This window comes from Cynara cardunculus (assembly GCF_001531365.2).
Source record: "Cynara cardunculus var. scolymus isolate 2C chromosome LG 2, CcrdV1, whole genome shotgun sequence".
NCBI classification, from domain to species: Eukaryota; Viridiplantae; Streptophyta; class Magnoliopsida; order Asterales; family Asteraceae; genus Cynara; species Cynara cardunculus.
The window spans coordinates 5,216,823-5,236,775 of record NC_037529.1 but is presented as its reverse complement, the minus strand read 5'-3'; the positions used below and the strand labels follow the sequence as shown (position 1 = coordinate 5,236,775).

At 34.8% G+C, this 19,953-nt stretch overlaps 1 protein-coding gene across 1 annotated transcript; it reads left to right on the top strand.

Moving 5' to 3' along the window:
• The first annotated feature begins 10,536 nt into the window (after window positions 1-10,536).
• On the top strand, window positions 10,537-18,235 carry LOC112507184 (thioredoxin reductase NTRC-like). The gene is made up of 10 exons (XM_025111635.1): window positions 10,537-10,826; window positions 12,152-12,359; window positions 12,473-12,578; window positions 13,691-13,956; window positions 14,351-14,630; window positions 16,446-16,553; window positions 16,876-16,962; window positions 17,080-17,184; window positions 17,610-17,740; window positions 17,855-18,235. The coding sequence occupies exons 1-10, from the start codon at window positions 10,550-10,552 to the stop codon at window positions 17,913-17,915; spliced, it is 1,629 nt and encodes a 542-aa protein (XP_024967403.1). The 5' UTR covers window positions 10,537-10,549; the 3' UTR covers window positions 17,916-18,235.
• The last annotated feature ends 1,718 nt before the right edge of the window (window positions 18,236-19,953 follow it).

The following is a 19,953-nucleotide window of genomic DNA, read 5'->3' as shown; positions in this document are numbered from 1 at the left end:
AACTCCCCATTAATTGTTTGGGGGTTACAAATTAATTCAATTTACTAGAATACCCTTGATAAGTGTATTTTTTTTCTTCCCAAAATGCCCCTTTCATCATTGTTCACTAGACCTCATTAAAATTCAAACTTTAAAATTTAATTTTTTTTATTGATTAATCTTAACCGTTGATTATAGATTTGAATGACCTAGATCAGTTAATAAGGTTAACACAAAAATGATGATTAACATTTGATCTTAGCCCTACATACATATATAGTCTAATAGTTCATAATTGAAATTTGGAAACATGCATTATTCCAATTTCTTTTTTTGTCTATTGCTTGAGAGGAATTTATTGGTCTGTTTAATATAATTTGCTGATATTAATACAAACCAATACATACACAAGTACCCTCGGATGATATTACATTAATTATTTAATTAATATTTTATAAAAGTTACAAAACTATCCATCTATCTTTTGCATGCCATGAGAGGAATTATTCTGTTCTTCATAATCAAAGTTGCAAATCTTGACCAAATGAAATGCTATGATCACTTATCATATGATTTTTTCTGATGTGATTTTGCTGTGATAAATTTGATAATGCTTTAATAAGTTGAACTTTATTTATGGTGTGATTTTGTTGTGATAATCATATAATAAATTATGTGATTTTATTGTGACAACGATATGATAATGTTGTTATAATCCAAAACTAATGATGATCAGGTCTACAATCATCTCTCTGCTTATTCACCATACAACCTCCATCTTAATAATTGAATTAATGATAAATTATTAATTGCAACCATCGATCATGAAATCAATGATTAAGATTATATATATACAAAAAAATGTCGGTATGTATCATGTGAATCTCAAATAAAGATAGCACAGGACAGGAGTGATATACACATCAATTTAGTTTAGTAAATATATAAATAGGAAGATTGCAAGATCCTATGTAGTACTAAAAAATGCATGCATATATGCATAATGCAGCCATGTAAAGCAACAAGTAGCCGGCTGTTTATTCAATTTCTTGGCTTTTGCCATGTCACCATCTCTCTATTTACACCGGTAATAGTGGGTATATGTTATCTTTAAAGTTCCATTACCTTGGCTTGGTGGCCAAACAGATGAAACCATTATATACATATATATAAACACAAAATATTTCTATGTCTAATCTAAATAACTTGAATTATGTAAATTTCAAGAATGTTATAATACCTTCATTGATTGGTTATATTATAACCATTCCATAGTTTATATATATATATATATGTATCTATATATATATTTATACTATATTATAGAGCATTTGACAAAAATTCTTAAAAACTATTTAATTTTTTATGCACGAAGAACTGTTTATTAATGCATATTACTTAAAATTTAATATTACAAGTAAATTGTGCGTAAGTACAACTTATTAAGACTCCATGTTTGAATTTGTGTAACTAACTGCAGATAAACATAATTAAATACGAGATAAACATCTCATTTTAAATATAAAAAATTTAAAACATAATTAAGATAATCATTAAGTTTTAACAAAATAATTTACTATTATCTTTAAAAAGAATTATATAATTAAACCAAAATTTAATTAATTCGTTACGTTAAATTAAATTATAATAAAAAAATTGAATTAAAGAAATTACACAAAAAAAAAACTTTTAAATAGTTAATTTGATACTACTATCGATATAGTTTTTTCAAAATTTTATGATATTTTATTCAAAAATAAAAATATTATCGTTTTCTCAAAACCACATAAAACTTTATTATATCGATGTAAATAAAGAATAAAATGAAACGGTGAGATCGGAATGCGTTTCGATGCATGGCACGAGTACGCTTCTAGTATATATATATATATATATATATATATATATATATATCTAATTATATCAGAACTCGATAGTTTATGATAATAATGAGATTCAATGTGAGTCAATCATTTATTATAATTAATGTTATTTTTTTGGTAATTTGACCGTTTAGATTATTTTACATCTACTCAAACCTTTGATTGATTCATTCCATTCTGGTATGTTAATCGGGCAATTACGTTAATTAATTTTTTTAAACCCACTGATTGGGGTTAGCTATTGTATCTCTACAATAGTAAATGGTAACATATGCAAATATATACATGTCAACACTATCGCATTTAAATAATAAAATGGTAAGAACCACATATCATATTTTCACAGAGATATGTATCTTAAGTTGCAAGATCTTGAGTTAAAAGACTAAATGCAGATGTCGAGTTAAAAGACTAACTTCAGATGACGACTTTAAGGACTTTGATTTGCTTTTGAGTTAAGACTACTGAAATAACAAAAAAAAAAAAGATAGCATGGGTGTAAAACTTATGGTGAGATATAAACACAAATTCCAGCGAACAACGTCGTAGCAATATTACAGCATGCAGTCAACCAAAACTAGATTCACCATTTATTTTGGGGGTATTCCTCTCGAACTTCAACCATTGCACTAGTATTATAGCTTTTAACTCATATCTTTATGTGGTATCAAGACCAGTGATAGTGTCAAATGGTGTTCTAAAAAGTATGAGTAAACAAATCTCTTTGTTAAAAATCTCTCTTTCAAGTTGATTCTCATTTATTCAAGTTGATGTGTTCAAAGTGGCTCATCTCTGAGTCCACTACACTTTATTAAGTGACAAACCCGTCGAGAATTCATCAGCTTGAAAACACATAAACAAAAAATCTATTTGTTAGCAACTTTCTCAATATACTTCTTATATCATTCAAACTGACGTGCATTCGAGTGGCTTATCTCTGAATCCATGACATTTTAACATTTTCGAAGTGATCAACTCGTCAAGAAGTGTCAGTGATTTTATAAAACTTGAAGTGAAATAGTGGTCAATTGTTATTGTGGAATAACGTCCACTTTCTTTTGGTTTAAAATCTCAACATTTTGTCTCACACCCAAGCTAAGAAAATTAGCTACTTATTATGGAAAGTAAATTGCAAGAAAAGTAAATACATGAATTTAAATGACGAAAAGTAAATGATTGAAATTAGAGAACGGAAAGTAAAAGATTGAAATTAAAGAGTGGAAAGTAAAGAGCGAAAAACATAATAATTTAAAGATGGTATGCATAAAAATGTAGAGAACTTAATGTAAAGAAGCAATGAAGAATGAAGAACAAGAGTGATAAGTGTGCAAAAACATACACTTTAGCACCTAATTATGTCTTTATTTTATGGTTTTACATTTTGTGGAGCTAGGATGCAGGAATAGTGTTGTTCTATGTACGTGGTGAATGAAATGCTAATATAAGCATTGTTGTAGTAGGTGTATACGTTGTTGCAGCACTGAGCACTGGATATTGGCACAACTGGCTAAATCCCGTTGAATAATTTGAAAAGTCAAGTATTGGAGGAAGGCATCTTCTAGTACTGATTGCAGACAATTTTGATAGAAGATGCCACTGCAAAGATACCTTAACCTTTTGTAGCAAAGATACCTTAACCTTTTGTATGTAAGCATCTTTTGTATTATGACATCTTTTGTATTACCCTTTGGTTATTAGCTAATGGTTATTATCCCTAGTACTTTTGATTTCCCTCTTGTTAGTATATATATGGGGGTAATCTTTTGTTTGTTGTAAGCAATTGGGAACAATATTACTTTGTCATCAGGAACAAAACTTCATCTATGTTTTGGGTCATTGTTACTTTTTAATATAATTTTGCAAATACTTTTAAGTGTTCTTCGTCATTGTCAGTTGCTACAACAATCTTTCCAGCTTTCTTTTTACTTTTCATGCAAAATTTACTTTTAATGCAAAATCTACTTTTACGTCATTTACATTCAATCATTTCCATTTAAGTTATTTATTTTTAAGCACCTACATTCAGTCATGCTAGGCTAAATACCTTAGTAGGGGTATAAGTGAAGGTTGTGAGATTAAGCCAAATGTTAGTTGAAGATTGCTTTGCTAATAACAATTTATTTCATTATTCACAAGTGGTATTAATATTTCATCTGGTAATTTTTGACAAATTGACACATATTATTTTATTTAGATGAGTTGGACATAAAATTAAGACCAACACGAATATTTTTACTATGTGTGTTATGGAAGCTATAAAGAGTCGTCTTAATCTTATGGGTTACAAAACTATATGGAAAGAAAGACAAAGTATGTACTAGTTTGGGATTGATACATCAACAAGTGCATTTCCAACATATGATATAATCTGCACTTCCTTGGAAGATCATTCAGTCCAGTAGTGTTGTAGAAAACTATTTATGTAGCAATATTCACTGCACTTCGTTGCTGAAATTCATCATAATCTTGCATCAATACTATCTTTTAATTGGTATTGAATAATTGCAAAACTAAATAACCAAAATCACTCTTTGATTAATGTAAGAAAACTACTCAAAACTCATGGTGTTTACAATGTTTCTCAAAATATTAAAAAAACTCAATCTAAAACAATGTATTTATAGAAGCTAATAACCGACTTGTATTAGCTTATAATTAGGAAAATATGAACCGACTTGTCATTGTTTCCATAATCGTGATTGCTTGGACCCCAAGACTTAGGATTCCAACAATCACCCCGAATCTCTAAGTCCTTCTAGAGACGTCTTCGATCCCGATCAAGCTCCACATTTCCTTGAACTTGGTTCGAGCTAGTGGTTTAGTAAGAATGTCCACCTTTTGTTCTTCACCGGGAATGTACTCCACCTCCATTTGTTTGTTTTCAACACAATTACGAATAAAGTGAAACCTTGTGTGAATGTGTTTACTCCTTCCATGAAAAACGAAATTCTTCGTTAGTTCGATAGCCGACTTGTTATCAACTCTTAGAACCACCTTCTTTTGCGCTTTGTTCATGATTTCTTCTAGCAAATCTTGAAGCCATATTGCTTAACACGCAGTCGCGGTGGCCGCCATGAACTCCGCCTCGCAAGATGATAAAGCAACAGTATCTTGTTTTTGCGAACACCATGTTATCGGGGATGACCCGTAGTAGAAAATATGACCGGTTGTGCTTTTTCCATCATCCGAGTCCACATTGTGACTACTATCACTATAACCAATGAGCTGGTTTTGTCCCATCCTCTCGTGCTTGATTCTGTATCCTGTTGTTCCTCGTAAGTACCTTAGGATGTGTTTGATTGCTCCGCCATGTGACTCTCTTGGACTTTGCATGTAAGCAACTCCTACCGCATATGCCATATCGGGTCTTGTGTGCAAGAGATATATAAGGCATCCTACCACCTTTCGATATTGTGTCGGGTCGATTTCGGGTTCGTCTTCGGCCTTCGACAACTTATTTCCCGGTTCCATTGGAATGTGGGTCGGATTGCAATCATTTAAACCAACTTCTTTTAGAATGCGTCGAGCATACGCTTSTTGGTTTATAGTAATCCCYGATTCTTCTTGTTTAAYTTCAATGCCCAGGTAGTAAGTTAATCTTCCAAGATCCGACRTCTCAAAGCTCTTGGACATCTCTAATTTGAACCTTTTGATCATGTTCAAATTTGTACCTGTGACAAATAAATCATCAACATAAATTGCCAAAATCAACAAGTTGGCTCCTTCGTTTTTCCGGTACACTGATGGTTCTTTCATGCACTTTTGAAATTTCATGCTCTTCAAAATTCTGTCAAGCTTCGTGTTCCATGCTCGAGGTGCTTGTCTTAAGTCATATAGTGCTTTCGTAAGGCGATACACTTTATGCTCGTTGCCTTTCTTTATATAGCCTTCCGGTTGCGATACATAACGGTTTCCTTCAATTCTCCATGCAAGAAAGCCGTTTTAACATCTAAGTGGTGAAGCTCCCACCCATTAGTTGCGGCTAAGGCTATAAGAAGTCGGATAGTTTCGATTCGAGCTACCGGAGCAAATACTTCTTGAAAATAAATACCGGGTTGTTGCACGTAACCTTTAGCAACCAACCTTGCCTTGTATTTATTAATGGTGCCATCTGCATTTTTCTTCAATTTGAACACCCATTTGACTCCGATTGGCTTCACCCCCATAGGCTTGTTCACGAGAGTCCAAGTATTATTCTTGTTTATCGAACTGATCTCCACATTCATGGCTTTGACCTACTCCGATTCTTTCTTCGCCTCTTCAACTGATACCAGCTCGTCATTGGTTGTTAGGAGAAGTTCATCAAGGTTATCAAGGTCAAGCTCATAATCTTGTAATCGAGTTGAAAGTTTCCTTAGTCTCGTAGGCCTTTGGTTTTGAACATTGTTCACATTATTGTTGACCAGACTTGGTTGTTCGTTATCTTGTACTTCCGCTCCGTCTTCAAACTCGTGGTTCGCCTCTTCTTCCGAGCAATCCCATGGTACTATGAACGAGCTTGGTTCTTCATCGTTGGTTCTTGCTTCTTTATGCCAATCCCACCCTTTAGTTTCATTAAAAATAACGTCTCGACTCACGATTACTTTTTGTGTCGTCAGGTCAAATAGCCGATAGGCCTTTGTACCCGGTTCGGAACCAAGATGTACTAGTGGTCTTGACCTTGCATCCAACTTCTTGAGGTTTACCAGTTCAAATTTTGCATATGCTTGACACCCAAATATACAAATGTTTTCTAAATTCGGTTTTCTTTTATACAACTTTTCGTATGGAGTTGTATCACCAAGGGCTCGTGTGTAAACACGATTGATCAAGTTGGTAGAGTGTTTTACCGCTTCTCCCCATAAGTAGTTTGAAACATGCATTGCCTTCATTATGCTTCGTGTCATGTCCATAAGTGTTCGGTTTCTTCATTCCACAATTCCGTTTTGTTGCGGTGAATATGGGGCGGTAAGGTGGCGTTTAACTCCGTTTTGATCACAAAATGTTTTAAACTCGAGAGAAGTAAACTCACATCCTCGATCACTTCTAAAAACTTTCAAAGGCTTTCCGGTTTCATTCTCCACCAAAGCTTTGAACTTTTTGAAGTGTGTAAACGCCTCACTCTTTTCTTTCATTAGATAAATCCACATAAATCGTGAAAAGTCATCAATTAGTGTGAAAACATACCGATTTTGACCCTTGGTTGCCGGTGTGATCGGACCACATAAATCGCCGTGAACTAGTTCCAATGGTCGTTTTGCTTTGTATGTCGTCATAGTCGGGAATGACTTTCTTGTTTGCTTACCCACCAAGCAAGACTCACACAGTTGATTCTCATGATCAAATTGGGGTAACCCTTTAACTAGACCTTTCTTGGACATCTTTTTCATTGACTCGAAATTGATGTGCCCGAGTCTAGCATGCCATCGCCACGTATCCTCACTTAGTCTCGAATGAAGGCAAATAGGTACTCCAATTTTTAATTTTATTTTATAAAGGCGGTTTGGAGTTCTTTGTACCTTCATTAATAAACAATTATTGGCATCATGCATGGTCAGAACGTTGCCTTTCACTCGAATGTCACACCCGGCTTCCGTTGTCTGACCAAGGCTAATGATGTTGTTCTTGAGATCCGGTATGTAATAAATCTCCGTCATCAGCCTTTGTTGACCGTTCTTGCCTTAATATGACACCTTTTCCCTTGATTTTTACACATGAATTATCTCCAAATTTAACCTTCTCGGTTATTCCTTCATCGAGTTCGGAGAAAAACGACCGGTTTCCCGTCATGTGATTGCTCGCCCCGTTATCCAAATACCACACATCGTTATCTCGTGAGTCGTATTGAGACGGTATCACCTTTTCTTCATTTATAAACATGGTCTCGTGTAAAAATACGGTCGCTTCGATATCGTTACTTTTGGTAAAATTACTTTCTTGTAATTTTTGAATTCGGTCCGGACATTGAGACGCGAAGTGACCCGGTTTATCACACCGGTAACAAATAATTTTGGATCGGTCTTTTTTATTTTCCCTTTTCGGGTCATTATTGGACTGATTTGTGGACCGAGTTGATTTGCGGTTGTTATTGGCCTAATGCTGTTTGGCCTTTCCACCATGAGAAGCCCGGTTAGCATTGTTTGATCCACCAGACCCATTCGAATTATAAGACCCGTTAGGACCCGGCCCCTTCGATCTCCCCTTCTATGACTTCCGATTCGCACTTCCACCATGGTCAACTAACAGAACCTGCGGTTGATCCTCACCACTGATTTCGTCCTCCCTTATCCGCTCCTCATAAGCCTTTAATCGCCCCACTACATCTTTGAAGCCAACGGTTTTCAAATCCAACACCTGTTCCAAAGAGGCGACAATATGAATGAATTTTACCCTCGGTAGCGACTTCAGGAATTTCTTCACCATCTTTGGTTCATCAATCGATTCACCTAATGCTGCTGCCTTGGATGCAATTCCAGATAATCTTCCAGTGAAAGAGTCRATCGACTCCGACTCWKTCATCTTCARTCGATCAAAATCGGACATCAAAGTCTGTAATCATGCCTCCTTCACACGGTCAGCCCCCATATGCCTTGATTTGATTGCATCCCAAAGTCCCTTAGATGAATCTTGTTCACCGATTTGGATTATAAGATTTTCAGGTATCGATTGGTAAATCAAATCCATTGCTAAATCATGTTTATCTTGATTTTTTGTAGTTCCTGGTTCAATTATCTCCCAAGCCTTATGAATCTTTAATACAACCTTCATCCTCATAGCCCAAACGGTGTAGTTCGTCGACGTGAGCATTGGACAATGCACCGAGGTGGCTCCGGTCTCTTTCTCCTTCGTCGACGTACCGGCAGGTGTTTCTGCTCCTGACATGGTGACCGACTTGTTCACYAGGAAGGTAATTCGATCTCACAGCCTTCGGTTCTTGGCTCTGATACCAATTAAAGTTTGGTATTGAATAATTGCAAAACTAAATAACCAAAATCACTCTTTGATTAATGTGAGAAAACTACTCAAAACTCACGGTGTTTACAATGTTTCAAAAGATTAAAAAAACTCAATCTAAAACAATGTATTTATAGAAGCTAATAACCGACTTGTATTAACTTATAATTAGGAAAGTATGAACCGACTTGTCATTGTTTCCATAATCGTGATTGCTTGGACCCCAAGACTTAGGATTCCAACATAGGACAATATACAAGATGGGTAGAAAGAATTGTGATACATGTCTCTATCCAGGGAAACTACAAGATCTAAAAGAATATCCCAATCCTAAGGATCCATAGGATTAATTGTGGATCCAACACAAAAATAGAAAGATTTGAGTTGTTTAGTCTTCGAGTTTTTATTTTAAATTTTSTATATCTATACTATATAAGTATGTATCTATCTAAATTATATGAATGTTGGATTCGACTCAATCCTTTTAGTAAAAGATTAGGCCGAGTTTAATTGAAATTCAATTAAGAGAACGAACGTTATTTATCCAGATATATTTTACATTTCAGTATTGGTACTCTTAAAGATATATTCTCTTTGAAGTTTTACTGCTTCTAAAAACCCTTTTTCTGAAGTCTCATTTTTAAGTTAACTTTTGTGACTTTCTTTACATTTTAAATCTCTGTGGAACGATAATTTACTTGTTTTGGACGATACTTGTAACTCATGTATACTTGCATAATTTACTTGTTATTATAACATTTTGAGGGTATAGATTCCTCCACACCAAAGAGTCAAGAAAATACGATAATTTATGTATAAAACGAGAGCATAAAATTCAAATACTTCAAACCGTAAATCACAATTAGATCAGATTTGATTGGATTTCTCTACACCAAAAACACAAACCTCACACCTCTTATTTATACTAAGCTAGAGGGGGGCAAAGTGAAAATTAAGCAATCTTGGTCCCCTAACTTTAAAGTACATAAAAGTCAATTAACTGAACAAAAGCTTAAATTTTGTAAGATACAACTAAATGGGCGTTTACTAAGTGCTTACCGGGTAATAGTCATCATTCTTACCTACTTATCGGGTAACATTCTCGGCCATCAAAATAGATTGGTGGTAAGTGTCTTTTATCCGATAAACGCTGATCAAGTAAAATTCTTCTGCCCCACTTATTGGGGTAAGATTCTTGGTCCTTGCAACTTACTGGGTGAGATTCTTAGTTTTTGCCATGTTCATCCAGTAAGGTAAGTGACACTCAATAAACGTTTAGTAAACGGCCCCCAAGTCAAAAAATATAAAATAACTAAAAGCTTAAGATTAAAGTAATTAATAGTTTAAGATAATGTCTAGTTGATTTTTTTCTTCAAGATACAAAGATTTGTCTTTTAGCCGTGGTTTCCACTTGGTCTCTATGTTTTTATCTTTCAATTCAATATTGTGTCAATGCTGTAACATGAGATATAATACAAACTGCTTGTCAAAATGGTCAAATTAACATTCCATAGAGTAAAAACAAGTAAATCACAATTTTAGCTCTATAAAATAAATAAATAAAAAATAAGATAACAAACTTTGAGATATAAAAAAAAAATAACCTATCTAAGAAATGAGTGATTAAGCAATAAATTTGTCAGGTTTTTTTATATAATTGTCCAAAATATTTCCAACTTACCTGGTGAAAGCGATCACCAGTGTTTGTCGATTGTCATTTGGGTTAGTCGGGCGCATAGTCCGCTACCAACCTAATGGCTACAGTTGCGCAGGTTGCCAACGGCGTCGGAATCGGAATCGGAATCGATGTGCGAAAAGGTAGCCTCAGCCGCCGAGCCACACCTACTATGTCCAATCCCTCACTAATGGCGAACAGAATCTTTTTCGGGTTGACTGCCCGACGCGCTGCCCCTCTTCGTTTTGACTCGGTTGTTTCCATCCGTGGTGGGTTCTCCAACTACCACCGTTTTCTCCCGCCGCCGGTGTCAGTGCTTCCTAGAGCTTGTCCGGCTGATCAGCCTACTCCTTCAGGTTGCTCCTAACTCTTGTCAAGATTTTCTTAACATATGTATCTATGTATATGTTTAAACCTTGCAATCAAACAAAGTGAAGTAGATAGAATGTATGCACACTGTATCGATTTGAATGAAACAATGAATGACTAACCAATATACAACAGCATTATCAGCTTGTGCTAGAATCTACATTCCATGGTTCAGGAAGATGCTGGATGTATGCTATTGTGAGCAGTAAACTTGAGGAGCTGTCCCATTTTACATTAAGTGGATACAGGATTTTAGATAAATAGGAAACAGTGGCTTGTATATTAGTTGGAATAATATAGGGCAAATTGTAGCATAATTAATCATGTTGCTATCTTGCAGGAAGTGGTTTCGAGTCTAGTAAAATCATTCTCATTGCCTTTTTTTATGAAATCCCTGATTACTTCACAAATTTCTGTTACAATCACTATTGAGAACAAATAAAATTATAGATTTAAGACATCATACAAATGGAGATTGATTTTAACTAATGGTCTTAAACAAGGCAGCCTTGTAGGAGTCATTTATTGATAACCAAGTATAATGTGAATACTTTGACAAGCATGTGTCATGTGTGCATATAATTTTTGGAGTAGCAGTAATGAAGACACTAGATATATTTGTTCACTTTCTTTTGTTTGGAAGAAAAGGCTATAAAAAGAATATAACCTGTAAAAATTTGAGACAGAAGTTTACAAGTAAAGGGAAAAAGAAGGAGCAAAATGAATTTCCTCACTTAAAAGATTTGTGTACTATGATAATATATGCCGATCCCTAATCTCACAAATAGATTTCGGTAAAAGGATTGGCTTAGCATGTCAAGATCAAATACCTGATTTGAGTTTAAAGCGTGTTAGGGCAAAGTCTACCTGTGGATCTATCCATTCTGTCTGGTATTAGTTGGATGAAGGATAGGGATCTTTCAATTATCAGTTCCCGTTTTTGCTATTTCCCCTGTGTGGACATAGATTTACTGGATTTAGTATGCAAGGGTGCAATAGTATAGATAGCAATTAGTCATTGAAATTTTCATGGGGCATAGAATTCTCGAACCAATAGCTAGGAGGATACATTCAAATGACTCATTTTAGTGTGTCTTGACTGATTATATTCTCAAAGGACATATCAACATATGTTTAGGATCAAATGAATTGCTTAAAACGGTGGTTATTCTTGTTATTTGAGGGTGCATATATTGGAATGATGTACTCCTTGGAGTTATCATACTTATTGGGATTTGAGCTATGAAATTCAACGTTTTCTTATCCTTGTGTAAAAGTTTCACCTAGTAATGTTTTTATGCTATGATTGCAGGGGAAGGTGTTGAAAATTTGGTAATCATAGGTTCAGGCCCTGCTGGTTACACAGCAGCAATCTATGCAGGTCGTGCCAATTTGAAGCCTGTAGTGTTTGAGGGATATCAAATAGGCGGTGTCCCTGGTGGACAATTGATGACTACCACAGAGGTTGAGAACTTTCCAGGGTTTCCGGAGGGAATCACTGGTCCAGACTTGATGGATAGGTTTGAAGTAACTGTAGTTAGTTGTTTCCTGCATATCTATTCCCTTCTTCTGCTTAAGTTGTTATTGTTTTTCATTGATGAAAGGAGTAGAATCTTACTTTTTTGGTAACTAGGATGCGGTGTCAAGCAGAGCGTTGGGGAGCAGAGCTTTTCCAAGAAGATGTGGAATTTGTTGATGTGAATAGTAGGCCTTTTACTGTACAAAGTTGTGATCGTAAGGTGATGCTTCATTCTATAAACTGTGTTTAATTTTCAGCTTTGAATGTGTGGTCAGTGAGCAGAACCTTTCATTGACTTAAAGACCAAGTTTAAACTCAAGTCAATAAATTCATAGGGAGTCAACTCCTTTTAAGAAAAGTTACTTGCTAGGATTATAAGTCGGTAAACATAAACCCCCATTTTTTCTTATTTTCTTTTCTGAGTAACAAGTATGTCATATTTTTCATATTAAGCTATTGATATGTTATGGTCAATGCATACAAACTTTATGGCAACCAAGTACTTATGACATTACCTAACGTATTATATTTATTCGTTGTAACCGGAAAGACCCAGTGTTCTAATAGGTCGCCATGGCGCGAGCCGTAAGGCGCATCTCGCTGTTGCAATAGAGCCTATAGCGTTTCTTTAAGGTGTGGCTCACTCGATGGCACCTTGAGGCGCGACACGGCTGTGACCTCTTTCAAAAAAATAGTATTTTATAGATTTTTTTAGCTTTTGTGTACACTTTCTACTTTAGATTGTACACTTTTATAGATTTATCAAATCATATCGTTCCTAGTTTCATGAATTCACACACGTCATGGACTCACGATTAAAAGAAAGCTGTAAAATTACCCTTCCGAGTTCTATTTTGAATATTTGTCAAAGACTATATATAATACTAATTATATGATTTTTCTCCTAATATGAATGTAAATATTTAAATATCATTATCTCATTGAATAATATATAAAAAACATATATGTATATATATAATTGCATATATGACATTTTGCCGCCTTATATCACGCCTTGGAAAACACCGCTTCCTTGTCGTGGTGTGTAAGGATTGAGGCTTGACCTTGCCGCCATGACATGCCTCACGCTGTTTAGAACCTTGGTAATACCTACTCTTCATAAAAATATATACACTTGTAAGCATTAAGCATTCACTACTAAAATATTTTACTAACGCACATGGTGTACCAAAATAATGTATCTAATGAGACCACCCCTCAAGAACTATTTACCACCAAAAATCAAATAGAACCCTGAAGTCCTTGAAAATTTCTTTCATCTGTGAACTATAGCCGGTGCTTATAAAGATTGAGCTTTTTGTCTTCTTTCAGGTAAGCTGCAATAGTATTATAGTGGCTACGGGAGCGACTGCTAAACGACTCAATTTACCTCGTGAAGAAGAATTCTGGAGTAGGGGAATTAGTGCATGTGCAATCTGTGATGGAGCTTCACCACTTTTTAAGGGTCAAGTTCTTGCTGTTGTTGGAGGAGGCGATACAGCAACCGAGGAAGCAATATATCTGACTAAATATGCAAGTCACGTACATTTACTTGTACGCAGGGATCAATTAAGGGCATCAAGAGCTATGCAGGACAGGTTAGAAAATATACGCTCTATGTTTCCTATTTTTTGATAGTGATTGCATTCAGTGCAGTTGTTACGAGTCTATTTAAACCTTTCTCCATTCCATTGTAGTTTAAACCTGTTATCACTCATTTGCTCCCTCAATTGTAGTGATATTGATTGCATTCAGTTCGGTTGTTACAATTCTATTTAAACCTTTCTCCACTCCATTGTAGTTTAAACCTGTTATCACTCATTTGCTCCCTCAATTGTAGTTCCATTTGCTTGCAAGAAATGAAACTTTTCATGTTTACTGTTTGCTTAGTGCTTACCATTTAGGTGAACTAAATTGCTAATGATTTATTGTAGTTTAAGTTTCAACTCCGTGAATGTTTGTATAACAGGTTGATTCTGGCGAATGTTTCAGAATTCTTGATAATCCAAACATCACAGTGCACTTCAACACAGAGACGGTTGATGTTGTCAGCAATACTAAAGGGCAGTTGTCTGGCATCTTGATCAGAAGACTTGATACAGGAGAGGAATCAGTACTGGAGGCCAAAGGATTATTTTATGGAATTGGTCATTCTCCAAACAGCCAATTGCTGGAAGGCCAAGTTGATCTTGATGACACGGGATATATTTTAGTTCAGGAGGGGACTGCAAAGACATCCATTGAAGGGGTGTTTGTTGCTGGAGATGTTCAGGTAATTTACCGAAGGATTTTATCGTATGTCTTTGTCTTCAACCTTGCTTCTATATTTTGTGGATTAGGGAACATATTCATGCCATGATAACGTTGTTAACCCTCATCATTTTAGAAGCAGCGGCTTATTTTGACATGTCCTTGGATTAGGGGTAAAAGTGGATTGGATCCAGATTGGCTATGATCATATTCATGTCCACATCTACTTGTAATAAACATGAACGAATATGACATTAGGGTTGGGTTCCAGTGAGAAGGGAAGTTATGGTTAGAAGCGTAAGAAGAGATCTCCACCCTTGGATCAATCCTTATTGAATGTCAACGTTAATGAGGTGCATCGCACCGAGATGCACCAGATCCCTTCTAAAGCGCAATTCATGGGTAGGCATGAAATTAGAAGTGATCAAGGGTTCAGATCTCTTCTTATGCTTCTCACCATAACTTCTCTTCTCTCACGATCATTCACCTTTGATATTATCTTCTATGTGATATGGATTGAGTCTAACTCATAGTTATCTGCATCTATATGATAATTCAACATCTTGGTAATAGTGATAAAAACTTGTGATGCAATGAGCAACGAATATAAATGTTGTCAAGTGCTAAAACCTTACGTATTAGGAAGCAGGAGTGCTCTACCGCTTGCTGAATGTCTGTATTCAGGTGCTCTGAAGGTGTGATTCTTCAAGGAGGTGAAGGGTGCATACCTCATGCCGTATTAACCATATCCCCAAGTTATTGACCATGAATTCACAAGGATACTATAGTGGGGATACACAAAGGAAATTTTTGTTTATCATTTTACCAAAACAGAACAAAATTTACAATTTCTGAAACTAAAATAAACTTAAGTTTTTGATAGTGATTGTGAAACAGGAAAGACAATACGATGCAACAAGTTACTTTTGTGACAATTTTGGACTATTATGGGCACACTAACTTTTTTCTTTATTGATTTGGTTTTATACTTGAATTTATGTACACGCATATGCACCTATATAAAAGCACCCCTATATCCTTAAATTTTTAGTCTCTGAATCCTGACATCCATGTGTTGTGCACCTATATGCTTGTAACATATAATATTAAACATATTTTCTCTATTTTTTTCCTACAATGTTATTATTTTTAATAATTTACATATTCTTAGTTGCATTTAATGTATTATACTGAAAATTTTAGAATATCTGATGTTTCAGGATATTGGTTATTTCCGATAGATATATGCCCATGTACATTCTGCAATCACTTAACAGACACAGATCACTTGCACTGTATATAGATTCAGATTCGGATGGATATGCAGGTCATTGGATTTGGATATCCTATCTGGGATAATGTTCAGATTTCTTCAGAACCTATGTGAAACGTGAATTTTCTATGAGATCTTTATTTCTACATGCAAGTATGCAACTGACCTGCCTGTAGCATATTGACAATAGTTTATGATTTCAACACGCTAAACTTTGATTTTCACCTTAGTTTTCAGAGTATGAGGATTTAGACCCATGGTCACCACATTCCTGTTTACCCAAGGCTTCCATTTTATTCATTCCCCCTTCTAATTGTTGGTTCAATTTTTTTATTTGTTTTTGCTCAGAAGCATGGTTACTGTTATCTCCTGCTGATGCTGTAAATATCTGTTTTTTGGATACAATTAGATCTTTAGGTGTTCTTTAAAAGAAAACTCCTGGAGACCTGGCCTATCTTTGATCTTTAGAAGTCGTCAATATACTAGCCCTATGCTAGTTTTTTGGAAGCTTGTGTGAAGTTGTAATCATCCTCATATATCCAATATTGTCAACTTTTTTTATAGGACCACGAATGGAGGCAAGCTGTAACTGCAGCTGGATCAGGATGCATTGCTGCTCTATCGGTGGAGAGATATCTTGTCAGCAATAATCTTCTTGTTGAATTTCATCAGGTATTTGGTGAATCTTATAGTGTTCCACATCCATCTAACCAGTAACCAGTATGTTGGTTTACCAGTTGCTTAAATGCACATTATGACAAACTTTTAGTATAATTCCTGGTCCATATTAATTATTATGCTTATAAAAGTGTCTTGAAAAGAAAAGCATTCCCTATCCAAACTTTTGCAAAGCAATGTTTTTATACTTATTCTCTGTCCAAAAACCTTTGTAAAGCAACTTTTTTTTTGGGATCATGCAACTTTTTTATTTGTCTTTATATCACAATGTGGATTAACAATAACTGATATTTTTTCACTTTCGTTCTTTTTACAGCCCCATCCTGAAGAAGTTAAGGAAGAGGTCACACAAAGAGATGGGGAGGAAGGATTTGACATTACACTTACCAAGCACAAGGGCCAGGTATAAGTTGGGAAAATAGTTGCTTTTCTTTATGCCTACATCTTCACAAGATATCTGCTGCATGTGGTCTCATTTTTCTTGTGCTCATGCTTACCTTTTTTTCTCTTCTCTGCACAGTATGCAGTACGGAAATTGTACCATGAAAGTCCCAGGCTCATTTGTGTATTATATACCGCACCAACATGTGGTCCATGTAGGACCTTGAAACCAATTCTCAACAAGGTAATATTTACTCGTTCCAGCATTTTAACACAAGCTTTCGTATAATCTGACTGCTGGGAATTTGTACGAAAAAGTACTTGTTTTAATCCTTGAAAGACAACCTATAATGAGCAAAACATAATTCACTAGATTAACATGGAATAAACAGAATATATATCATTGGACTATCATAGTACAAGGGAGGGTATGTAGATATATGATCGAGAAGATAGAAGGTCTCATGTTCTACTGTTAATGCTATTTGTTGAAAATAGCATTCAGACGGACTAAATGATTTTGTGCAAAAGCATACGAGGAGCAGATAAGTAAAAATATACCCCCCTTCCAATTTTCCTTGGCAGTACTCTTCAGTGTGAATGAAGTCTTTCAATAAATATGTGGTACATTATATGTAAAATGTATGAACATCCATTAATTAACTTCAGGTGATCGATGAGTTTGAGCAGAATGTACATTATGTTGAGATTGATATAGAAGAAGATGCGGAAATTGCAGAGGCAGCCAATATCATGGGTACACCGTGTGTCCAATTCTTTAAGCATAAAGAAATGATCAGGTTGGGATATCTTCTTGTTTTTTCTATTTTAGGAAGGTTTTTCATATAATAACAAGACAAGTTTCGTAATCACTTACTTAAAATTCTGAGTTCCATGAACGGATTGATATTCAGGAGTTTATCAGGGGTGAAAATGAAGAAAGAGTACAGAGAATTCATCGAAGCAAACAAGTGAGCTTTTATATAAGCTATCAACTGGGTTTATTGTGAACCAATTTTGATACTCTAAACTCGTTTTGCCGTAGCAGACAGTTTCCCGATGCTTAACTGTTGTATTTTGGGAAGTTTATCGGATATTTGAAATCAGCTATAGCATGCACATTTCTTTGGGTTTGGATCATTCACAGGTTTAGCTGTATGTTGGTTAAACTTTTGATATTTGGGTTGCATGTAATGTAATTTGTCGCTGGTTTTGTTGTTAAATCATTGAACGAAGAACACAAGTTGTGGGGCCAATTGTTGATGGTAGACCCATGGAGTGTCCTTGCTAATTGATTCCAAGTTTGTTACATGATTGTAGCGATCCATTCTATTAACTTTTTTTATGTGTAATTGTGGGTATCTGGGTTAGTTTGTACGTACCTCAGCTAATCCCATAGGATTTAGTAGTCTTTAGTCCATTCTTTTTACGATCAACACAAAACTTGTATACATAACCTTAGAAATCTGTTCAAGAATCAAGACTGTTGGTTAAAAGTTGATATGAAACAGTCCTTGTTTTGGATTGTTCCTATATGATAGCTTCTACTTGGAATTGTAATAATGACTTGATTGTGTATTCTAACAAAATTTCAGATGCATATCTCCACACGTATGAATATCTAGGTTGCGTTAGATAAATGAAATATTTAATAATATAATCAATATTTGTAATATTTAAAATAGAGAATTCGTTGGAGTTGATATATTTTTGTTTTAAACATTTTGAGTTTCATTCTCAATTTTGGAGAGAATGTTAGAGAATCTGTTGGAAATGTTCTTACGGGTCTTTGATCAATCTTAAAGGTGCATTTGCTCGACAAAAGTGTTGGATCCGCCACATGTTAGATCTACTTTGTGTACCTTCCGAATCTCCGATGCTATGACAATATGTTGCCAAAATATCGTTACAACATGAACATATACAGTCTATGATTTAATGAAGAGACTCTGATTGAAGTGGGTGAAAACATACTCGAGTCTTATAATTCCATGTTATAGACAAACAATATGAACCAAATGTATAGGATGTCTATCGATCAGAACCAGATGCACAATCCCTAGTAGAGACCAAGACCGGTTACTAAAAGTCCAACTGGTTACGATTTATTAAAGTCGGACCATTTACCTTTGTTTCTCTTATTTCATATGATCATTTTCCGGACCATTTTGCCCCTTTGCTTCAATGTAATAAATGTCTCAGCCACGGTTCATTCACACAAATCAAATACTCTTAAAACCTTGGAATCAAACAATCGTTCATGTTCTTGAAGTCCTATTTTTTGTGTGGTTGACAAAAGGGCGGGATTACTTTGCTCAAACACATCTTCAAATCTCTCTTCTCAAACGTTAGATGAGTAAGCCAAAAAAATATCCCTTTACACTTGAAAGTGGGTTCCGTGTGGGACCCATGGGGTTACCTCTAATCAAAATTTTTATTAAATTAATAAAATAATAATTAATTCTTAATATAAAAAGGTTGTTTTATATGATGGTGATGATGCGGAGAGAGTAGTGAGTGAGGGTAATCCTGTAAACAAACATGATGTCTAGCATGTGGTGGAAGCATGGATTAGTTGCCACCCACTTCCTTACTTTGCCAATATTTATTCCAGCAAACTACGTCGTTTTAATTTATTTAAATTTCATTTTGATATTATTGCTCCTAACTAATTTTCGGTTTTGCGGTAGATATGCGTGTGCACTTTTATTTTTTGTATTTAATTAATACAAAATGATTAATTAATAATCAAACTTTGCAACAAAAATTATAATGATTAACTAGAAGAGTACTCGTGCAATGTATTGAGACACATTTCGATTTTAATGTTTTATTTTTTTATCTATGTCGATATAATACGATTTTATATGTTTTGAGAAAACGATAATGTTTTTATTTTTGAATAAACTATAAATTTGAAAATATCATATAAAATTTACAAAAAAATATATCAATATTAGTATCAAATTAACTATTTAAAAGTTTTTTTTTTTTGTATTTTTTTAATTAAATT

Excerpts from the sequence above, each read along its gene's own strand:
- LOC112507184 (XM_025111635.1), top strand. The coding sequence starts at position 10,550 with ATGGCTACAGTTGCGCAGGTTGCCAACGGCGTCGGAATCGGAATCGGA. Across the intron at positions 14,631-16,445 it reads TTGTTGCTGGAGATGTTCAG|GACCACGAATGGAGGCAAGC; the intron begins GTAATTTACCGA and ends CTTTTTTTATAG. Across the intron at positions 17,741-17,854 it reads AAGCATAAAGAAATGATCAG|GAGTTTATCAGGGGTGAAAA; the intron begins GTTGGGATATCT and ends ATTGATATTCAG.